Source organism: Adelges cooleyi, unplaced genomic scaffold, assembly GCF_023614345.1.
Source record: "Adelges cooleyi isolate 19-005CV unplaced genomic scaffold, UGA_ACOO_1.1 ACOO_flye_CR_arks_rails_tigmint_CR_PRNA_29, whole genome shotgun sequence".
NCBI lineage: Eukaryota > Metazoa > Arthropoda > Insecta > Hemiptera > Adelgidae > Adelges > Adelges cooleyi.
In genome coordinates this window covers 107,092-127,901 of record NW_026095959.1, presented here as the reverse complement: position 1 = coordinate 127,901, position 20,810 = coordinate 107,092, and the positions used below count along the sequence as shown (strand labels likewise).

The 20,810-nt window shown below is 43.7% G+C and overlaps 13 protein-coding genes across 13 annotated transcripts; 5 read left to right on the top strand and 8 right to left on the bottom strand.

Annotated features, from left to right (window-relative positions):
- Positions 1 to 645: 645 nt before the first annotated feature.
- LOC126837753 (uncharacterized) lies at positions 646 to 5,856 on the bottom strand. The gene is made up of 3 exons (XM_050571701.1): positions 5,446 to 5,856; positions 2,510 to 2,881; positions 646 to 1,107 (listed from the first exon to the last, which is right to left on the bottom strand). Exons 1-3 carry the CDS (start codon positions 5,846 to 5,848, stop codon positions 677 to 679), a joined length of 1,206 nt encoding a protein of 401 aa, XP_050427658.1. The 5' UTR covers positions 5,849 to 5,856; the 3' UTR covers positions 646 to 676.
- Positions 1,327 to 1,772, top strand: LOC126837750 (histone H4). Its single transcript, XM_050571698.1, has one exon. It carries the CDS (start codon positions 1,366 to 1,368, stop codon positions 1,675 to 1,677), a length of 312 nt encoding a protein of 103 aa, XP_050427655.1. The 5' UTR covers positions 1,327 to 1,365; the 3' UTR covers positions 1,678 to 1,772.
- Positions 2,288 to 2,866, bottom strand: LOC126837743 (histone H2A-like). Its single transcript, XM_050571690.1, has one exon. It carries the CDS (start codon positions 2,826 to 2,828, stop codon positions 2,451 to 2,453), a length of 378 nt encoding a protein of 125 aa, XP_050427647.1. The 5' UTR covers positions 2,829 to 2,866; the 3' UTR covers positions 2,288 to 2,450.
- On the top strand, positions 3,191 to 3,770 carry LOC126837725 (histone H2B). The gene has a single exon (XM_050571672.1). The coding sequence runs from the start codon at positions 3,273 to 3,275 to the stop codon at positions 3,648 to 3,650; it is 378 nt and encodes a 125-aa protein (XP_050427629.1). The 5' UTR covers positions 3,191 to 3,272; the 3' UTR covers positions 3,651 to 3,770.
- Positions 5,857 to 7,048: 1,192 nt separating the features above from the next.
- On the bottom strand, positions 7,049 to 7,627 carry LOC126837739 (histone H2A-like). Its single transcript, XM_050571685.1, has one exon. The coding sequence runs from the start codon at positions 7,587 to 7,589 to the stop codon at positions 7,212 to 7,214; it is 378 nt and encodes a 125-aa protein (XP_050427642.1). The 5' UTR covers positions 7,590 to 7,627; the 3' UTR covers positions 7,049 to 7,211.
- Positions 7,628 to 7,948: 321 nt separating this feature from the next.
- On the top strand, positions 7,949 to 8,538 carry LOC126837723 (histone H2B). The gene has a single exon (XM_050571668.1). It carries the CDS (start codon positions 8,034 to 8,036, stop codon positions 8,409 to 8,411), a length of 378 nt encoding a protein of 125 aa, XP_050427625.1. The 5' UTR covers positions 7,949 to 8,033; the 3' UTR covers positions 8,412 to 8,538.
- Positions 8,539 to 10,167: 1,629 nt separating this feature from the next.
- Positions 10,168 to 10,617, bottom strand: LOC126837714 (histone H3). The gene has a single exon (XM_050571661.1). It carries the CDS (start codon positions 10,607 to 10,609, stop codon positions 10,199 to 10,201), a length of 411 nt encoding a protein of 136 aa, XP_050427618.1. The 5' UTR covers positions 10,610 to 10,617; the 3' UTR covers positions 10,168 to 10,198.
- A 1,193-nt stretch (positions 10,618 to 11,810) lies between these two features.
- LOC126837737 (histone H2A-like) lies at positions 11,811 to 12,389 on the bottom strand. Its single transcript, XM_050571684.1, has one exon. It carries the CDS (start codon positions 12,349 to 12,351, stop codon positions 11,974 to 11,976), a length of 378 nt encoding a protein of 125 aa, XP_050427641.1. The 5' UTR covers positions 12,352 to 12,389; the 3' UTR covers positions 11,811 to 11,973.
- A 321-nt stretch (positions 12,390 to 12,710) lies between these two features.
- On the top strand, positions 12,711 to 13,300 carry LOC126837722 (histone H2B). The gene has a single exon (XM_050571667.1). The coding sequence runs from the start codon at positions 12,796 to 12,798 to the stop codon at positions 13,171 to 13,173; it is 378 nt and encodes a 125-aa protein (XP_050427624.1). The 5' UTR covers positions 12,711 to 12,795; the 3' UTR covers positions 13,174 to 13,300.
- Positions 13,301 to 14,929: 1,629 nt separating this feature from the next.
- LOC126837713 (histone H3) lies at positions 14,930 to 15,379 on the bottom strand. Its single transcript, XM_050571659.1, has one exon. It carries the CDS (start codon positions 15,369 to 15,371, stop codon positions 14,961 to 14,963), a length of 411 nt encoding a protein of 136 aa, XP_050427616.1. The 5' UTR covers positions 15,372 to 15,379; the 3' UTR covers positions 14,930 to 14,960.
- Positions 15,380 to 16,572: 1,193 nt separating this feature from the next.
- On the bottom strand, positions 16,573 to 17,151 carry LOC126837736 (histone H2A-like). The gene has a single exon (XM_050571683.1). It carries the CDS (start codon positions 17,111 to 17,113, stop codon positions 16,736 to 16,738), a length of 378 nt encoding a protein of 125 aa, XP_050427640.1. The 5' UTR covers positions 17,114 to 17,151; the 3' UTR covers positions 16,573 to 16,735.
- A 321-nt stretch (positions 17,152 to 17,472) lies between these two features.
- LOC126837720 (histone H2B) lies at positions 17,473 to 18,067 on the top strand. Its single transcript, XM_050571666.1, has one exon. The coding sequence runs from the start codon at positions 17,558 to 17,560 to the stop codon at positions 17,933 to 17,935; it is 378 nt and encodes a 125-aa protein (XP_050427623.1). The 5' UTR covers positions 17,473 to 17,557; the 3' UTR covers positions 17,936 to 18,067.
- A 1,624-nt stretch (positions 18,068 to 19,691) lies between these two features.
- LOC126837712 (histone H3) lies at positions 19,692 to 20,141 on the bottom strand. The gene has a single exon (XM_050571658.1). The coding sequence runs from the start codon at positions 20,131 to 20,133 to the stop codon at positions 19,723 to 19,725; it is 411 nt and encodes a 136-aa protein (XP_050427615.1). The 5' UTR covers positions 20,134 to 20,141; the 3' UTR covers positions 19,692 to 19,722.
- Between the last annotated feature and the right edge of the window lie 669 nt (positions 20,142 to 20,810).

Genomic DNA, 20,810 nt, shown 5'->3' with positions numbered 1-20,810 from the left:
TATAATAAATAAAATAATAATATAATAAATTATGTTAATTTATAAATATAAATATTTATAAATTATAATAAATAATATACTCTATACACAATCACTCTGTATATCGTCTGTTTCGCGCTGTATGCACGCCTCAGCGCGACACCGAATGGCACAAAGTGGGGGAAATGGGGCCTCGGGACAGTCGTGATGCGCGAAACGGGTTACTTCTCTCATGGCGCAGAGTATAGAAAATAATAATTCCTTTACACACCGCGTTCTACAACCTAACAAACTCATATCGACTATAACGCGGCCGCCGTCGCCGCCGACTACTTCCCGCGCGCGCCAAAAATACGTTTCACACTGTGCCTAACGCTACACCGACCCGTTCGTCGTCCATCGCCACCGCCGTGTCTACCGCCTATTCTTTTACCCGCTTTTTTTTTTAATATAAATAATACTTCAATAAAAACGGGTCGTTGGGAATTTTCAACATTAATTTAAAAATGTAAGTAACAACATTCTCGGGGGATACCCACGACCGTCGATAATAATAAAACTATTAAGTACAAAACTGTTGTATTCATTTTACCAACAGCGCGGCGCCCGCTGTAAGGTCAATAAAGAAATAATTGTAACGCATGTAGTGGCCCTGAAAAGGGCCGTTTTAAAGAGGATTTGTAGAGTATTGAGACGATTAAGCACGTTCTCCGCGAATACGGCGAGCCAACTGGATGTCCTTGGGCATGATGGTAACGCGCTTGGCGTGGATAGCGCACAAGTTGGTGTCTTCGAACAGACCGACCAAGTATGCTTCGCTGGCTTCTTGCAGAGCCATGACGGCCGAGCTCTGGAAACGCAAGTCGGTCTTGAAGTCTTGGGCGATCTCACGGACCAAACGTTGGAAAGGCAATTTGCGGATCAACAGCTCGGTGCTCTTCTGGTAACGACGGATTTCACGGAGAGCCACGGTACCGGGACGGTAACGATGGGGTTTCTTCACTCCTCCGGTCGCCGGTGCGCTCTTGCGGGCGGCTTTGGTGGCCAACTGCTTCCTGGGAGCCTTGCCTCCGGTAGATTTGCGGGCGGTTTGCTTGGTACGGGCCATGTCGGTAGTTCGTAAACTGTCTGTGAAAACTCGAAACGGTCGAATATGTCTCCGCACACCGAATGAGCTCGTATATATATACAAATTCGGATCATAGGCGCGAGTTCTCATTGGTCGACGGAACGACCTGCCGAAACAGAGGGGGTTCGCGCGATACCGCGCCGTGATTGGTCCGCGCGACGGCCCGATCATATAAATACGGCGCGAAAACGTTGTCCGGGCATCATTCGATTTGTTTCTTCAGTCTACCGCAGCTCTCCGAACGACAATCAGCAACAATGACCGGACGCGGCAAAGGAGGAAAAGGTTTGGGAAAAGGAGGCGCCAAACGTCATCGTAAAGTGCTCCGGGACAACATCCAAGGAATCACCAAGCCGGCCATTCGTCGGTTAGCCCGCCGCGGTGGTGTCAAACGTATCTCCGGCCTGATCTACGAAGAGACCCGCGGAGTGTTGAAGGTGTTCCTGGAAAACGTAATCCGCGACGCCGTCACCTACACCGAGCACGCCAAGAGGAAGACCGTCACCGCCATGGACGTGGTCTACGCTCTGAAACGCCAAGGCCGCACTCTGTACGGATTCGGAGGTTAATTCCCGACGACCGTTCGCTTTGCACCCTACCTACTGTTCTTTAAAACGGCCCTTTTCAGGGCCACCATTTTATATTATTTACATTATTATCGGTTAACGTTCATATGTCATTTAATGCAGTCGAGTATATTTAATGAGTGTTCTAAGTATATATACCGTATAAACTAACATAACGTTATAGTGTATTGCCTTTATAATAAATAACATACACGAGTAGTTTTAACGGTATACTATGTAATTGTTCAAATTAATATTTTATAGTACATACAGAATGATATGTACTCCGTAATATACATGCTAATCGTCACAAAACAAACTAAATGTATAATATAGTATAAAAAATGTAACATACTAATTGTATATTTGTAATCGCAAATGGGTACATAATATTGTAAGTCTTTGATCTAAATCTATTAACATTGATGACAATATTAATGAAAAGACAAAAAAAAAAAAAAAAAAAGTATTTATGTATATTACTATACTTGAGTATTATTTCCAATTTAAGTTAACAGACACATTTTATAAATTGCTTTTGACCTTGAAAAAATAAAAAAAGGACTAAGGTAGATTTGTTGAAATTCTATGTTACAATTATTTTTTTTTAAATATACTTATATTTTCTAAGGCTTGACAAAATAATACAACGATATTTAGCACAACGCCGCACGTCATCTATGCCGAAAACAACAAGAGTGTTGTATAACTAGTTAATATTTGGTGGCCCTGAAAAGGGCCGTTTTAATATGTATAAATACGGCGACGACGCGTTCTTAAGCTTTCTTTTCGGTCTTCTTGGGCAAAAGGACGGCTTGGATGTTGGGCAACACACCGCCTTGGGCGATGGTGACGCCGGACAACAGTTTGTTCAACTCCTCGTCGTTCCTGATGGCCAACTGCAAATGTCTGGGGATGATACGGGTCTTCTTGTTGTCACGGGCGGCGTTACCGGCCAACTCCAACACTTCAGCGGCCAAGTACTCCATGACGGCGGCCAGGTACACGGGAGCGCCGGCACCGACGCGCTCGGCGTAGTTGCCCTTCCTCAACAGACGATGGATACGACCGACCGGGAACTGGAGTCCGGCACGGGACGACCGGGTCTTCGATTTGCCGCTCTTTGCTTTTCCTCCTTTGCCGCGTCCGGTCATGATGCTCGATTGTAGATTGTCGTGTAGTGAAACGAGAGAAAATCCAGACGATACTGATGATCGAAACGGGCCAAAATCGGTATTTATACACTTTTACGACGTAAAAGCGTCTGTATGTTGGCCTACGTTTGAAAATAACGACGATGAAAAACCACACTTTGTAGATATAAACGTTCAATGCAAAGTGTTGTTTATACTCGTCGTGTTTTTCTTCGATGCATGGACGTTGACGATGAAAAAACGGCAAATTGTAGGGTTCGCCTTTAAACACAAAGTGTTATTTTTACTCGTCGTTTTTTCGTCGACTCTTACAAACCGTACTCGATAAACCAAGTCGCGACGCGTAATAAATATGAGCGTAAACGATTTTCGAACCATCATTCGTCCACCAGCTACCGGCCAACTATTTCGACGACCCGCAAACCGTGTACAACCGCAGTCACTATGGCACCAGGAGGTAAATCCGCAGGCAAGGCCATGAAGAAGTCCGGCAAGGCGCAGAAAAACATCACCAAGTCCGACAAGAAGCGCAAGCCGAAGAGGAAAGAATCGTACGGTATTTACATCTACAAGGTGTTGAAACAAGTCCACCCCGACACCGGCGTTTCCTCCAAGGCGATGAGCATCATGAACAGCTTCGTCAACGACATTTTCGAACGCATCGCCGCCGAATCCAGCCGTCTGGCCCACTACAACAAGCGTTCGACCATCACCAGCCGGGAGATCCAGACCGCCGTCCGTCTGCTGTTGCCCGGTGAATTGGCCAAGCACGCCGTCAGTGAAGGCACCAAGGCCGTGACCAAGTACACCAGTTCCAAATAAGCGTTTCGATATTAGTCGCGCGCTATATCCACTTAAAACGGCCCTTTTCAGGGCCACCAAATTATTTTGATACACGGTCTCGTCTCCCGTTATAATATTATTATTATTCGTAGTGTTGTACCCTATTTAAGTTATTAATATCTGGGGTTTTTAATTTGTATAGACAATATCACCGACCGACGACCGCCTTTTGTTTTGACGCCGTGTGCGTTATCGTCTTTTGTATCATTTATTATGTTTGTCGTTGGTCTGTACACGTGTGTTTTATTTGTACATTCATCGAATTTATTCACATTATATTACTAAAAATTTATAAAATTACTACACAAATTAGAAAAAAAACGGGAAAACAATATTAGCTATAGATAACACTTAAATTAGCTATATATGTATGTAAAAAAAATTGCAATTTGTAGGTAAAGACCGTTTGTTTTGGACATTTTATTAAACGGGTTTTTTCATATTTTCCTAAAATCACTGTCCGTGTGTTTTAAATTCAGTGCCGCGGAAACGTGCGGAGCCCGTATCTACCTACTTTCAGATAATATAGTTTTAAACGACGCGCCACAATCTACGGGGTTTTTTATTTTTTTTTTTTAGTAACGCGTCCATCCCTCCCGTCGGACAAACCGGATATACTCTGCGCCATGAGAGAAGTAACCCGTTGCTCGACCGAAACGCGTCCGATTCCGCGCATCGCCACCGATAGGCCACACCCACGGTCGGCGGCGGCGCTGCATATATAGGGTGTATTATAACGTAAACTCGATACAGTGTGTCACAAGTCATAAGACTCACGTCTTACGTCTTTGAACCACGCGCTTGCGTTTACTGTTGAATTATTACATTATTATATTATTATTATAATAATAATATAATAATAAATAATATATTATATATTTTATAATAAATATTAAATTCATATTTAATTTAAATATTCTTTAGTTTTAATTTATATAATTAGGTTATACACGAAGGTTTGGGATGCGTCATTTCTTTGCCTGTACACCAAAAGTCGGGACGCGGCTTTCCTTTGCCTGTACACAAAAACCTCTGACCTCACTTGACCTGGTTGTAAAAATATGTTATAATAATAACATATTATATTATTATAATAAATAAAATAATAATATAATAAATTATGTTAATTTATAAATATAAATATTTATAAATTATAATAAATAATATACTCTATACACAATCACTCTGTATATCGTCTGTTTCGCGCTGTATGCACGCCTCAGCGCGACACCGAATGGCACAAAGTGGGGGAAATGGGGCCTCGGGACAGTCGTGATGCGCGAAACGGGTTACTTCTCTCATGGCGCAGAGTATAGAAAATAATAATTCCTTTACACACCGCGTTCTACAACCTAACAAACTCATATCGACTATAACGCGGCCGCCGTCGCCGCCGACTACTTCCCGCGCGCGCCAAAAATACGTTTCACACTGTGCCTAACGCTACACCGACCCGTTCGTCGTCCATCGCCACCGCCGTGTCTACCGCCTATTCTTTTACCCGCTTTTTTTTTTAATATAAATAATACTTCAATAAAAACGGGTCGTTGGGAATTTTCAACATTAATTTAAAAATGTAAGTAACAACATTCTCGGGGGGATACCCACGACCGTCGATAATAATAAAACTATTAAGTACAAAACTGTTGTATTCATTTTACCAACAGCGCGGCGCCCGCTGTAAGGTCAATAAAGAAATAATTGTAACGCATGTAGTGGCCCTGAAAAGGGCCGTTTTAAAGAGGATTTGTAGAGTATTGAGACGATTAAGCACGTTCTCCGCGAATACGGCGAGCCAACTGGATGTCCTTGGGCATGATGGTAACGCGCTTGGCGTGGATAGCGCACAAGTTGGTGTCTTCGAACAGACCGACCAAGTATGCTTCGCTGGCTTCTTGCAGAGCCATGACGGCCGAGCTCTGGAAACGCAAGTCGGTCTTGAAGTCTTGGGCGATCTCACGGACCAAACGTTGGAAAGGCAATTTGCGGATCAACAGCTCGGTGCTCTTCTGGTAACGACGGATTTCACGGAGAGCCACGGTACCGGGACGGTAACGATGGGGTTTCTTCACTCCTCCGGTCGCCGGTGCGCTCTTGCGGGCGGCTTTGGTGGCCAACTGCTTCCTGGGAGCCTTGCCTCCGGTAGATTTGCGGGCGGTTTGCTTGGTACGGGCCATGTCGGTAGTTCGTAAACTGTCTGTGAAAACTCGAAACGGTCGAATATGTCTCCGCACACCGAATGAGCTCGTATATATATACAAATTCGGATCATAGGCGCGAGTTCTCATTGGTCGACGGAACGACCTGCCGAAACAGAGGGGGTTCGCGCGATACCGCGCCGTGATTGGTCCGCGCGACGGCCCGATCATATAAATACGGCGCGAAAACGTTGTCCGGGCATCATTCGATTTGTTTCTTCAGTCTACCGCAGCTCTCCGAACGACAATCAGCAACAATGACCGGACGCGGCAAAGGAGGAAAAGGTTTGGGAAAAGGAGGCGCCAAACGTCATCGTAAAGTGCTCCGGGACAACATCCAAGGAATCACCAAGCCGGCCATTCGTCGGTTAGCCCGCCGCGGTGGTGTCAAACGTATCTCCGGCCTGATCTACGAAGAGACCCGCGGAGTGTTGAAGGTGTTCCTGGAAAACGTAATCCGCGACGCCGTCACCTACACCGAGCACGCCAAGAGGAAGACCGTCACCGCCATGGACGTGGTCTACGCTCTGAAACGCCAAGGCCGCACTCTGTACGGATTCGGAGGTTAATTCCCGACGACCGTTCGCTTTGCACCCTACCTACTGTTCTTTAAAACGGCCCTTTTCAGGGCCACCATTTTATATTATTTACATTATTATCGGTTAACGTTCATATGTCATTTAATGCAGTCGAGTATATTTAATGAGTGTTCTAAGTATATATACCGTATAAACTAACATAACGTTATAGTGTATTGCCTTTATAATAAATAACATACACGAGTAGTTTTAACGGTATACTATGTAATTGTTCAAATTAATATTTTATAGTACATACAGAATGATATGTACTCCGTAATATACATGCTAATCGTCACAAAACAAACTAAATGTATAATATAGTATAAAAAATGTAACATACTAATTGTATATTTGTAATCGCAAATGGGTACATAATATTGTAAGTCTTTGATCTAAATCTATTAACATTGATGACAATATTAATGAAAAGACAAAAAAAAAAAAAAAAAAAGTATTTATGTATATTACTATACTTGAGTATTATTTCCAATTTAAGTTAACAGACACATTTTATAAATTGCTTTTGACCTTGAAAAAATAAAAAAAGGACTAAGGTAGATTTGTTGAAATTCTATGTTACAATTATTTTTTTTTAAATATACTTATATTTTCTAAGGCTTGACAAAATAATACAACGATATTTAGCACAACGCCGCACGTCATCTATGCCGAAAACAACAAGAGTGTTGTATAACTAGTTAATATTTGGTGGCCCTGAAAAGGGCCGTTTTAATATGTATAAATACGGCGACGACGCGTTCTTAAGCTTTCTTTTCGGTCTTCTTGGGCAAAAGGACGGCTTGGATGTTGGGCAACACACCGCCTTGGGCGATGGTGACGCCGGACAACAGTTTGTTCAACTCCTCGTCGTTCCTGATGGCCAACTGCAAATGTCTGGGGATGATACGGGTCTTCTTGTTGTCACGGGCGGCGTTACCGGCCAACTCCAACACTTCAGCGGCCAAGTACTCCATGACGGCGGCCAGGTACACGGGAGCGCCGGCACCGACGCGCTCGGCGTAGTTGCCCTTCCTCAACAGACGATGGATACGACCGACCGGGAACTGGAGTCCGGCACGGGACGACCGGGTCTTCGATTTGCCGCTCTTTGCTTTTCCTCCTTTGCCGCGTCCGGTCATGATGCTCGATTGTAGATTGTCGTGTAGTGAAACGAGAGAAAATCCAGACGATACTGATGATCGAAACGGGCCAAAATCGGTATTTATACACTTTTACGACGTAAAAGCGTCTGTATGTTGGCCTACGTTTGAAAATAACGACGATGAAAAACCACACTTTGTAGATATAAACGTTCAATGCAAAGTGTTGTTTATACTCGTCGTGTTTTTCTTCGATGCATGGACGTTGACGATGAAAAAACGGCAAATTGTAGGGTTCGCCTTTAAACACAAAGTGTTATTTTTACTCGTCGTTTTTTCGTCGACTCTTACAAACCGTACTCGATAAACCAAGTCGCGACGCGTAATAAATATGAGCGTAAACGATTTTCGAACCATCATTCGTCCACCAGCTACCGGCCAACTATTTCGACGACCCGCAAACCGTGTACAACCGCAGTCACTATGGCACCAGGAGGTAAATCCGCAGGCAAGGCCATGAAGAAGTCCGGCAAGGCGCAGAAAAACATCACCAAGTCCGACAAGAAGCGCAAGCCGAAGAGGAAAGAATCGTACGGTATTTACATCTACAAGGTGTTGAAACAAGTCCACCCCGACACCGGCGTTTCCTCCAAGGCGATGAGCATCATGAACAGCTTCGTCAACGACATTTTCGAACGCATCGCCGCCGAATCCAGCCGTCTGGCCCACTACAACAAGCGTTCGACCATCACCAGCCGGGAGATCCAGACCGCCGTCCGTCTGCTGTTGCCCGGTGAATTGGCCAAGCACGCCGTCAGTGAAGGCACCAAGGCCGTGACCAAGTACACCAGTTCCAAATAAGCGTTTCGATATTAGTCGCGCGCTATATCCACTTAAAACGGCCCTTTTCAGGGCCACCAAATTATTTTGATACACGGTCTCGTCTCCCGTTATAATATTATTATTATTCGTAGTGTTGTACCCTATTTAAGTTATTAATATCTGGGGTTTTTAATTTGTATAGACAATATCACCGACCGACGACCGCCTTTTGTTTTGACGCCGTGTGCGTTATCGTCTTTTGTATCATTTATTATGTTTGTCGTTGGTCTGTACACGTGTGTTTTATTTGTACATTCATCGAATTTATTCACATTATATTACTAAAAATTTATAAAATTACTACACAAATTAGAAAAAAAACGGGAAAACAATATTAGCTATAGATAACACTTAAATTAGCTATATATGTATGTAAAAAAAATTGCAATTTGTAGGTAAAGACCGTTTGTTTTGGACATTTTATTAAACGGGTTTTTTCATATTTTCCTAAAATCACTGTCCGTGTGTTTTAAATTCAGTGCCGCGGAAACGTGCGGAGCCCGTATCTACCTACTTTCAGATAATATAGTTTTAAACGACGCGCCACAATCTACGGGGTTTTTTATTTTTTTTTTTTAGTAACGCGTCCATCCCTCCCGTCGGACAAACCGGATATACTCTGCGCCATGAGAGAAGTAACCCGTTGCTCGACCGAAACGCGTCCGATTCCGCGCATCGCCACCGATAGGCCACACCCACGGTCGGCGGCGGCGCTGCATATATAGGGTGTATTATAACGTAAACTCGATACAGTGTGTCACAAGTCATAAGACTCACGTCTTACGTCTTTGAACCACGCGCTTGCGTTTACTGTTGAATTATTACATTATTATATTATTATTATAATAATAATATAATAATAAATAATATATTATATATTTTATAATAAATATTAAATTCATATTTAATTTAAATATTCTTTAGTTTTAATTTATATAATTAGGTTATACACGAAGGTTTGGGATGCGTCATTTCTTTGCCTGTACACCAAAAGTCGGGACGCGGCTTTCCTTTGCCTGTACACAAAAACCTCTGACCTCACTTGACCTGGTTGTAAAAATATGTTATAATAATAACATATTATATTATTATAATAAATAAAATAATAATATAATAAATTATGTTAATTTATAAATATAAATATTTATAAATTATAATAAATAATATACTCTATACACAATCACTCTGTATATCGTCTGTTTCGCGCTGTATGCACGCCTCAGCGCGACACCGAATGGCACAAAGTGGGGGAAATGGGGCCTCGGGACAGTCGTGATGCGCGAAACGGGTTACTTCTCTCATGGCGCAGAGTATAGAAAATAATAATTCCTTTACACACCGCGTTCTACAACCTAACAAACTCATATCGACTATAACGCGGCCGCCGTCGCCGCCGACTACTTCCCGCGCGCGCCAAAAATACGTTTCACACTGTGCCTAACGCTACACCGACCCGTTCGTCGTCCATCGCCACCGCCGTGTCTACCGCCTATTCTTTTACCCGCTTTTTTTTTTAATATAAATAATACTTCAATAAAAACGGGTCGTTGGGAATTTTCAACATTAATTTAAAAATGTAAGTAACAACATTCTCGGGGGGATACCCACGACCGTCGATAATAATAAAACTATTAAGTACAAAACTGTTGTATTCATTTTACCAACAGCGCGGCGCCCGCTGTAAGGTCAATAAAGAAATAATTGTAACGCATGTAGTGGCCCTGAAAAGGGCCGTTTTAAAGAGGATTTGTAGAGTATTGAGACGATTAAGCACGTTCTCCGCGAATACGGCGAGCCAACTGGATGTCCTTGGGCATGATGGTAACGCGCTTGGCGTGGATAGCGCACAAGTTGGTGTCTTCGAACAGACCGACCAAGTATGCTTCGCTGGCTTCTTGCAGAGCCATGACGGCCGAGCTCTGGAAACGCAAGTCGGTCTTGAAGTCTTGGGCGATCTCACGGACCAAACGTTGGAAAGGCAATTTGCGGATCAACAGCTCGGTGCTCTTCTGGTAACGACGGATTTCACGGAGAGCCACGGTACCGGGACGGTAACGATGGGGTTTCTTCACTCCTCCGGTCGCCGGTGCGCTCTTGCGGGCGGCTTTGGTGGCCAACTGCTTCCTGGGAGCCTTGCCTCCGGTAGATTTGCGGGCGGTTTGCTTGGTACGGGCCATGTCGGTAGTTCGTAAACTGTCTGTGAAAACTCGAAACGGTCGAATATGTCTCCGCACACCGAATGAGCTCGTATATATATACAAATTCGGATCATAGGCGCGAGTTCTCATTGGTCGACGGAACGACCTGCCGAAACAGAGGGGGTTCGCGCGATACCGCGCCGTGATTGGTCCGCGCGACGGCCCGATCATATAAATACGGCGCGAAAACGTTGTCCGGGCATCATTCGATTTGTTTCTTCAGTCTACCGCAGCTCTCCGAACGACAATCAGCAACAATGACCGGACGCGGCAAAGGAGGAAAAGGTTTGGGAAAAGGAGGCGCCAAACGTCATCGTAAAGTGCTCCGGGACAACATCCAAGGAATCACCAAGCCGGCCATTCGTCGGTTAGCCCGCCGCGGTGGTGTCAAACGTATCTCCGGCCTGATCTACGAAGAGACCCGCGGAGTGTTGAAGGTGTTCCTGGAAAACGTAATCCGCGACGCCGTCACCTACACCGAGCACGCCAAGAGGAAGACCGTCACCGCCATGGACGTGGTCTACGCTCTGAAACGCCAAGGCCGCACTCTGTACGGATTCGGAGGTTAATTCCCGACGACCGTTCGCTTTGCACCCTACCTACTGTTCTTTAAAACGGCCCTTTTCAGGGCCACCATTTTATATTATTTACATTATTATCGGTTAACGTTCATATGTCATTTAATGCAGTCGAGTATATTTAATGAGTGTTCTAAGTATATATACCGTATAAACTAACATAACGTTATAGTGTATTGCCTTTATAATAAATAACATACACGAGTAGTTTTAACGGTATACTATGTAATTGTTCAAATTAATATTTTATAGTACATACAGAATGATATGTACTCCGTAATATACATGCTAATCGTCACAAAACAAACTAAATGTATAATATAGTATAAAAAATGTAACATACTAATTGTATATTTGTAATCGCAAATGGGTACATAATATTGTAAGTCTTTGATCTAAATCTATTAACATTGATGACAATATTAATGAAAAGACAAAAAAAAAAAAAAAAAAAAGTATTTATGTATATTACTATACTTGAGTATTATTTCCAATTTAAGTTAACAGACACATTTTATAAATTGCTTTTGACCTTGAAAAAATAAAAAAAGGACTAAGGTAGATTTGTTGAAATTCTATGTTACAATTATTTTTTTTTAAATATACTTATATTTTCTAAGGCTTGACAAAATAATACAACGATATTTAGCACAACGCCGCACGTCATCTATGCCGAAAACAACAAGAGTGTTGTATAACTAGTTAATATTTGGTGGCCCTGAAAAGGGCCGTTTTAATATGTATAAATACGGCGACGACGCGTTCTTAAGCTTTCTTTTCGGTCTTCTTGGGCAAAAGGACGGCTTGGATGTTGGGCAACACACCGCCTTGGGCGATGGTGACGCCGGACAACAGTTTGTTCAACTCCTCGTCGTTCCTGATGGCCAACTGCAAATGTCTGGGGATGATACGGGTCTTCTTGTTGTCACGGGCGGCGTTACCGGCCAACTCCAACACTTCAGCGGCCAAGTACTCCATGACGGCGGCCAGGTACACGGGAGCGCCGGCACCGACGCGCTCGGCGTAGTTGCCCTTCCTCAACAGACGATGGATACGACCGACCGGGAACTGGAGTCCGGCACGGGACGACCGGGTCTTCGATTTGCCGCTCTTTGCTTTTCCTCCTTTGCCGCGTCCGGTCATGATGCTCGATTGTAGATTGTCGTGTAGTGAAACGAGAGAAAATCCAGACGATACTGATGATCGAAACGGGCCAAAATCGGTATTTATACACTTTTACGACGTAAAAGCGTCTGTATGTTGGCCTACGTTTGAAAATAACGACGATGAAAAACCACACTTTGTAGATATAAACGTTCAATGCAAAGTGTTGTTTATACTCGTCGTGTTTTTCTTCGATGCATGGACGTTGACGATGAAAAAACGGCAAATTGTAGGGTTCGCCTTTAAACACAAAGTGTTATTTTTACTCGTCGTTTTTTCGTCGACTCTTACAAACCGTACTCGATAAACCAAGTCGCGACGCGTAATAAATATGAGCGTAAACGATTTTCGAACCATCATTCGTCCACCAGCTACCGGCCAACTATTTCGACGACCCGCAAACCGTGTACAACCGCAGTCACTATGGCACCAGGAGGTAAATCCGCAGGCAAGGCCATGAAGAAGTCCGGCAAGGCGCAGAAAAACATCACCAAGTCCGACAAGAAGCGCAAGCCGAAGAGGAAAGAATCGTACGGTATTTACATCTACAAGGTGTTGAAACAAGTCCACCCCGACACCGGCGTTTCCTCCAAGGCGATGAGCATCATGAACAGCTTCGTCAACGACATTTTCGAACGCATCGCCGCCGAATCCAGCCGTCTGGCCCACTACAACAAGCGTTCGACCATCACCAGCCGGGAGATCCAGACCGCCGTCCGTCTGCTGTTGCCCGGTGAATTGGCCAAGCACGCCGTCAGTGAAGGCACCAAGGCCGTGACCAAGTACACCAGTTCCAAATAAGCGTTTCGATATTAGTCGCGCGCTATATCCACTTAAAACGGCCCTTTTCAGGGCCACCAAATTATTTTGATACACGGTCTCGTCTCCCGTTATAATATTATTATTATTCGTAGTGTTGTACCCTATTTAAGTTATTAATATCTGGGGTTTTTAATTTGTATAGACAATATCACCGACCGACGACCGCCTTTTGTTTTGACGCCGTGTGCGTTATCGTCTTTTGTATCATTTATTATGTTTGTCGTTGGTCTGTACACGTGTGTTTTATTTGTACATTCATCGAATTTATTCACATTATATTACTAAAAATTTATAAAATTACTACACAAATTAGAAAAAAAACGGGAAAACAATATTAGCTATAGATAACACTTAAATTAGCTATATATGTATGTAAAAAAAATTGCAATTTGTAGGTAAAGACCGTTTGTTTTGGACATTTTATTAAACGGGTTTTTTCATATTTTCCTAAAATCACTGTCCGTGTGTTTTAAATTCAGTGCCGCGGAAACGTGCGGAGCCCGTATCTACCTACTTTCAGATAATATAGTTTTAAACGACGCGCCACAATCTACGGGGTTTTTTATTTTTTTTTTTTAGTAACGCGTCCATCCCTCCCGTCGGACAAACCGGATATACTCTGCGCCATGAGAGAAGTAACCCGTTGCTCGACCGAAACGCGTCCGATTCCGCGCATCGCCACCGATAGGCCACACCCACGGTCGGCGGCGGCGCTGCATATATAGGGTGTATTATAACGTAAACTCGATACAGTGTGTCACAAGTCATAAGACTCACGTCTTACGTCTTTGAACCACGCGCTTGCGTTTACTGTTGAATTATTACATTATTATATTATTATTATAATAATAATATAATAATAAATAATATATTATATATTTTATAATAAATATTAAATTCATATTTAATTTAAATATTCTTTAGTTTTAATTTATATAATTAGGTTATACACGAAGGTTTGGGATGCGTCATTTCTTTGCCTGTACACCAAAAGTCGGGACGCGGCTTTCCTTTGCCTGTACACAAAAACCTCTGACCTCACTTGACCTGGTTGTAAAAATATGTTATAATAATAACATATTATATTATTATAATAAATAAAATAATAATATAATAAATTATGTTAATTTATAAATATAAATATTTATAAATTATAATAAATAATATACTCTATACACAATCACTCTGTATATCGTCTGTTTCGCGCTGTATGCACGCCTCAGCGCGACACCGAATGGCACAAAGTGGGGGAAATGGGGCCTCGGGACAGTCGTGATGCGCGAAACGGGTTACTTCTCTCATGGCGCAGAGTATAGAAAATAATAATTCCTTTACACACCGCGTTCTACAACCTAACAAACTCATATCGACTATAACGCGGCCGCCGTCGCCGCCGACTACTTCCCGCGCGCGCCAAAAATACGTTTCACACTGTGCCTAACGCTACACCGACCCGTTCGTCGTCCATCGCCACCGCCGTGTCTACCGCCTATTCTTTTACCCGCTTTTTTTTTTAATATAAATAATACTTCAATAAAAACGGGTCGTTGGGAATTTTCAACATTAATTTAAAAATGTAAGTAACAACATTCTCGGGGGGATACCCACGACCGTCGATAATAATAAAACTATTAAGTACAAAACTGTTGTATTCATTTTACCAACAGCGCGGCGCCCGCTGTAAGGTCAATAAAGAAATAATTGTAACGCATGTAGTGGCCCTGAAAAGGGCCGTTTTAAAGAGGATTTGTAGAGTATTGAGACGATTAAGCACGTTCTCCGCGAATACGGCGAGCCAACTGGATGTCCTTGGGCATGATGGTAACGCGCTTGGCGTGGATAGCGCACAAGTTGGTGTCTTCGAACAGACCGACCAAGTATGCTTCGCTGGCTTCTTGCAGAGCCATGACGGCCGAGCTCTGGAAACGCAAGTCGGTCTTGAAGTCTTGGGCGATCTCACGGACCAAACGTTGGAAAGGCAATTTGCGGATCAACAGCTCGGTGCTCTTCTGGTAACGACGGATTTCACGGAGAGCCACGGTACCGGGACGGTAACGATGGGGTTTCTTCACTCCTCCGGTCGCCGGTGCGCTCTTGCGGGCGGCTTTGGTGGCCAACTGCTTCCTGGGAGCCTTGCCTCCGGTAGATTTGCGGGCGGTTTGCTTGGTACGGGCCATGTCGGTAGTTCGTAAACTGTCTGTGAAAACTCGAAACGGTCGAATATGTCTCCGCACACCGAATGAGCTCGTATATATATACAAATTCGGATCATAGGCGCGAGTTCTCATTGGTCGACGGAACGACCTGCCGAAACAGAGGGGGTTCGCGCGATACCGCGCCGTGATTGGTCCGCGCGACGGCCCGATCATATAAATACGGCGCGAAAACGTTGTCCGGGCATCATTCGATTTGTTTCTTCAGTCTACCGCAGCTCTCCGAACGACAATCAGCAACAATGACCGGACGCGGCAAAGGAGGAAAAGGTTTGGGAAAAGGAGGCGCCAAACGTCATCGTAAAGTGCTCCGGGACAACATCCAAGGAATCACCAAGCCGGCCATTCGTCGGTTAGCCCGCCGCGGTGGTGTCAAACGTATCTCCGGCCTGATCTACGAAGAGACCCGCGGAGTGTTGAAGGTGTTCCTGGAAAACGTAATCCGCGACGCCGTCACCTACACCGAGCACGCCAAGAGGAAGACCGTCACCGCCATGGACGTGGTCTACGCTCTGAAACGCCAAGGCCGCACTCTGTACGGATTCGGAGGTTAATTCCCGACGACCGTTCGCTTTGCACCCTACCTACTGTTCTTTAAAACGGCCCTTTTCAGGGCCACCATTTTATATTATTTACATTATTATCGGTTAACGTTCATATGTCATTTAATGCAGTCGAGTATATTTAATGAGTGTTCTAAGTATATATACCGTATAAACTAACATAACGTTATAGTGTATTGCCTTTATAATAAATAACATACACGAGTAGTTTTAACGGTATACTATGTAATTGTTCAAATTAATATTTTATAGTACATACAGAATGATATGTACTCCGTAATATACATGCTAATCGTCACAAAACAAACTAAATGTATAATATAGTATAAAAAATGTAACATACTAATTGTATATTTGTAATCGCAAATGGGTACATAATATTGTAAGTCTTTGATCTAAATCTATTAACATTGATGACAATATTAATGAAAAGACAAAAAAAAAAAAAAAAAAAAGTATTTATGTATATTACTATACTTGAGTATTATTTCCAATTTAAGTTAACAGACACATTTTATAAATTGCTTTTGACCTTGAAAAAATAAAAAAAGGACTAAGGTAGATTTGTTGAAATTCTATGTTACAATTATTTTTTTTTAAATATACTTATATTTTCTAAGGCTTGACAAAATAATACAACGATATTTAGCACAACGCCGCACGTCATCTATGCCGAAAACAACAAGAGTGTTGTATAACTAGTTAATATTTGGTGGCCCTGAAAAGGGCCGTTTTAATATGTATAAATACGGCGACGACGCGTTCTTAAGCTTTCTTTTCGGTCTTCTTGGGCAAAAGGACGGCTTGGATGTTGGGCAACACACCGCCTTGGGCGATGGTGACGCCGGACAACAGTTTGTTCAACTCCTCGTCGTTCCTGATGGCCAACTGCAAATGTCTGGGGATGATACGGGTCTTCTTGTTGTCACGGGCGGCGTTACCGGCCAACTCCAACACTTCAGCGGCCAAGTACTCCATGACGGCGGCCAGGTACACGGGAGCGCCGGCACCGACGCGCTCGGCGTAGTTGCCCTTCCTCAACAGACGATGGATACGACCGACCGGGAACTGGAGTCCGGCACGGGACGACCGGGTCTTCGATTTGCCGCTCTTTGCTTTTCCTCCTTTGCCGCGTCCGGTCATGATGCTCGATTGTAGATTGTCGTGTAGTGAAACGAGAGAAAATCCAGACGATACTGATGATCGAAACGGGCCAAAATCGGTATTTATACACTTTTACGACGTAAAAGCGTCTGTATGTTGGCCTACGTTTGAAAATAACGACGATGAAAAACCACACTTTGTAGATATAAACGTTCAATGCAAAGTGTTGTTTATACTCGTCGTGTTTTTCTTCGATGCATGGACGTTGACGATGAAAAAACGGCAAATTGTAGGGTTCGCCTTTAAACACAAAGTGTTATTTTTACTCGTCGTTTTTTCGTCGACTCTTACAAACCGTACTCGATAAACCAAGTCGCGACGCGTAATAAATATGAGCGTAAACGATTTTCGAACCATCATTCGTCCACCAGCTACCGGCCAACTATTTCGACGACCCGCAAACCGTGTACAACCGCAGTCACTATGGCACCAGGAGGTAAATCCGCAGGCAAGGCCATGAAGAAGTCCGGCAAGGCGCAGAAAAACATCACCAAGTCCGACAAGAAGCGCAAGCCGAAGAGGAAAGAATCGTACGGTATTTACATCTACAAGGTGTTGAAACAAGTCCACCCCGACACCGGCGTTTCCTCCAAGGCGATGAGCATCATGAACAGCTTCGTCAACGACATTTTCGAACGCATCGCCGCCGAATCCAGCCGTCTGGCCCACTACAACAAGCGTTCGACCATCACCAGCCGGGAGATCCAGACCGCCGTCCGTCTGCTGTTGCCCGGTGAATTGGCCAAGCACGCCGTCAGTGAAGGCACCAAGGCCGTGACCAAGTACACCAGTTCCAAATAAGCGTTTCGATATTAGTCGCGCGCTATATCCACTTAAAACGGCCCTTTTCAGGGCCACCAAATTATTTTGATACACGGTCTCGTCTCCCGTTATAATATTATTATTATTCGTAGTGTTGTACCCTATTTAAGTTATTAATATCTGGGGTTTTTAATTTGTATAGACAATATCACCGACCGACGACCGCCTTTTGTTTTGACGCCGTGTGCGTTATCGTCTTTTGTATCATTTATTATGTTTGTCGTTGGTCTGTACACGTGTGTTTTATTTGTACATTCATCGAATTTATTCACATTATATTACTAAAAATTTATAAAATTACTACACAAATTAGAAAAAAAACGGGAAAACAATATTAGCTATAGATAACACTTAAATTAGCTATATATGTATGTAAAAAAAATTGCAATTTGTAGGTAAAGACCGTTTGTTTTGGACATTTTATTAAACGGGTTTTTTCATATTTTCCTAAAATCACTGTCCGTGTGTTTTAAATTCAGTGCCGCGGAAACGTGCGGAGCCCGTATCTACCTACTTTCAGATAATATAGTTTTAAACGACGCGCCACAATCTACGGGGTTTTTTATTTTTTTTTTTTAGTAACGCGTCCATCCCTCCCGTCGGACAAACCGGATATACTCTGCGCCATGAGAGAAGTAACCCGTTGCTCGACCGAAACGCGTCCGATTCCGCGCATCGCCACCGATAGGCCACACCCACGGTCGGCGGCGGCGCTGCATATATAGGGTGTATTATAACGTAAACTCGATACAGTGTGTCACAAGTCATAAGACTCACGTCTTACGTCTTTGAACCACGCGCTTGCGTTTACTGTTGAATTATTACATTATTATATTATTATTATAATAATAATATAATAATAAATAATATATTATATATTTTATAATAAATATTAAATTCATATTTAATTTAAATATTCTTTAGTTTTAATTTATATAATTAGGTTATACACGAAGGTTTGGGATGCGTCATTTCTTTGCCTGTACACCAAAAGTCGGGACGCGGCTTTCCTTTGCCTGTACACAAAAACCTCTGACCTCACTTGACCTGGTTGTAAAAATATGTTATAATAATAACATATTATATTATTATAATAAATAAAATAATAATATAATAAATTATGTTAATTTATAAATATAAATATTTATAAATTATAATAAATAATATACTCTATACACAATCACTCTGTATATCGTCTGTTTCGCGCTGTATGCACGCCTCAGCGCGACACCGAATGGCACAAAGTGGGGGAAATGGGGCCTCGGGACAGTCGTGATGCGCGAAACGGGTTACTTCTCTCATGGCGCAGAGTATAGAAAATAATAATTCCTTTACACACCGCGTTCTACAACCTAACAAACTCATATCGACTATAACGCGGCCGCCGTCGCCGCCGACTACTTCCCGCGCGCGCCAAAAATACGTTTCACACTGTGCCTAACGCTACACCGACCCGTTCGTCGTCCATCGCCACCGCCGTGTCTACCGCCTATTCTTTTACCCGCTTTTTTTTTTAATATAAATAATACTTCAATAAAAACGGGTCGTTGGGAATTTTCAACATTAATTTAAAAATGTAAGTAACAACATTCTCGGGGGGATACCCACGACCGTCGATAATAATAAAACTATTAAGTACAAAACTGTTGTATTCATTTTACCAACAGCGCGGCGCCCGCTGTAAGGTCAATAAAGAAATAATTGTAACGCATGTAGTGGCCCTGAAAAGGGCCGTTTTAAAGAGGATTTGTAGAGTATTGAGACGATTAAGCACGTTCTCCGCGAATACGGCGAGCCAACTGGATGTCCTTGGGCATGATGGTAACGCGCTTGGCGTGGATAGCGCACAAGTTGGTGTCTTCGAACAGACCGACCAAGTATGCTTCGCTGGCTTCTTGCAGAGCCATGACGGCCGAGCTCTGGAAACGCAAGTCGGTCTTGAAGTCTTGGGCGATCTCACGGACCAAACGTTGGAAAGGCAATTTGCGGATCAACAGCTCGGTGCTCTTCTGGTAACGACGGATTTCACGGAGAGCCACGGTACCGGGACGGTAACGATGGGGTTTCTTCACTCCTCCGGTCGCCGGTGCGCTCTTGCGGGCGGCTTTGGTGGCCAACTGCTTCCTGGGAGCCTTGCCTCCGGTAGATTTGCGGGCGGTTTGCTTGGTACGGGCCATGTCGGTAGTTCGTAAACTGTCTGTGAAAACTCGAAACGGTCGAATATGTCTCCGCACACCGAATGAGCTCGTATATATATACAAATTCGGATCATAGGCGCGAGTTCTCATTGGTCGACGGAACGACCTGCCGAAACAGAGGGGGTTCGCGCGATACCGCGCCGTGATTGGTCCGCGCGACGGCCCGATCATATAAATACGGCGCGAAAACGTTGTCCGGGCATCATTCGATTTGTTTCTTCAGTCTACCGCAGCTCTCCGAACGACAATCAGCAACAATGACCGGACGCGGCAAAGGAGGAAAAGGTTTGGGAAAAGGAGGCGCCAAACGTCATCGTAAAGTGCTCCGGGACAACATCCAAGGAATCACCAAGCCGGCCATTCGTCGGTTAGCCCGCCGCGGTGGTGTCAAACGTATCTCCGGCCTGATCTACGAAGAGACCCGCGGAGTGTTGAAGGTGTTCCTGGAAAACGTAATCCGCGACGCCGTCACCTACACCGAGCACGCCAAGAGGAAGACCGTCACCGCCATGGACGTGGTCTACGCTCTGAAACGCCAAGGCCGCACTCTGTACGGATTCGGAGGTTAATTCCCGACGACCGTTCGCTTTGCACCCTACCTACTGTTCTTTAAAACGGCCCTTTTCAGGGCCACCATTTTATATTATTTACATTAT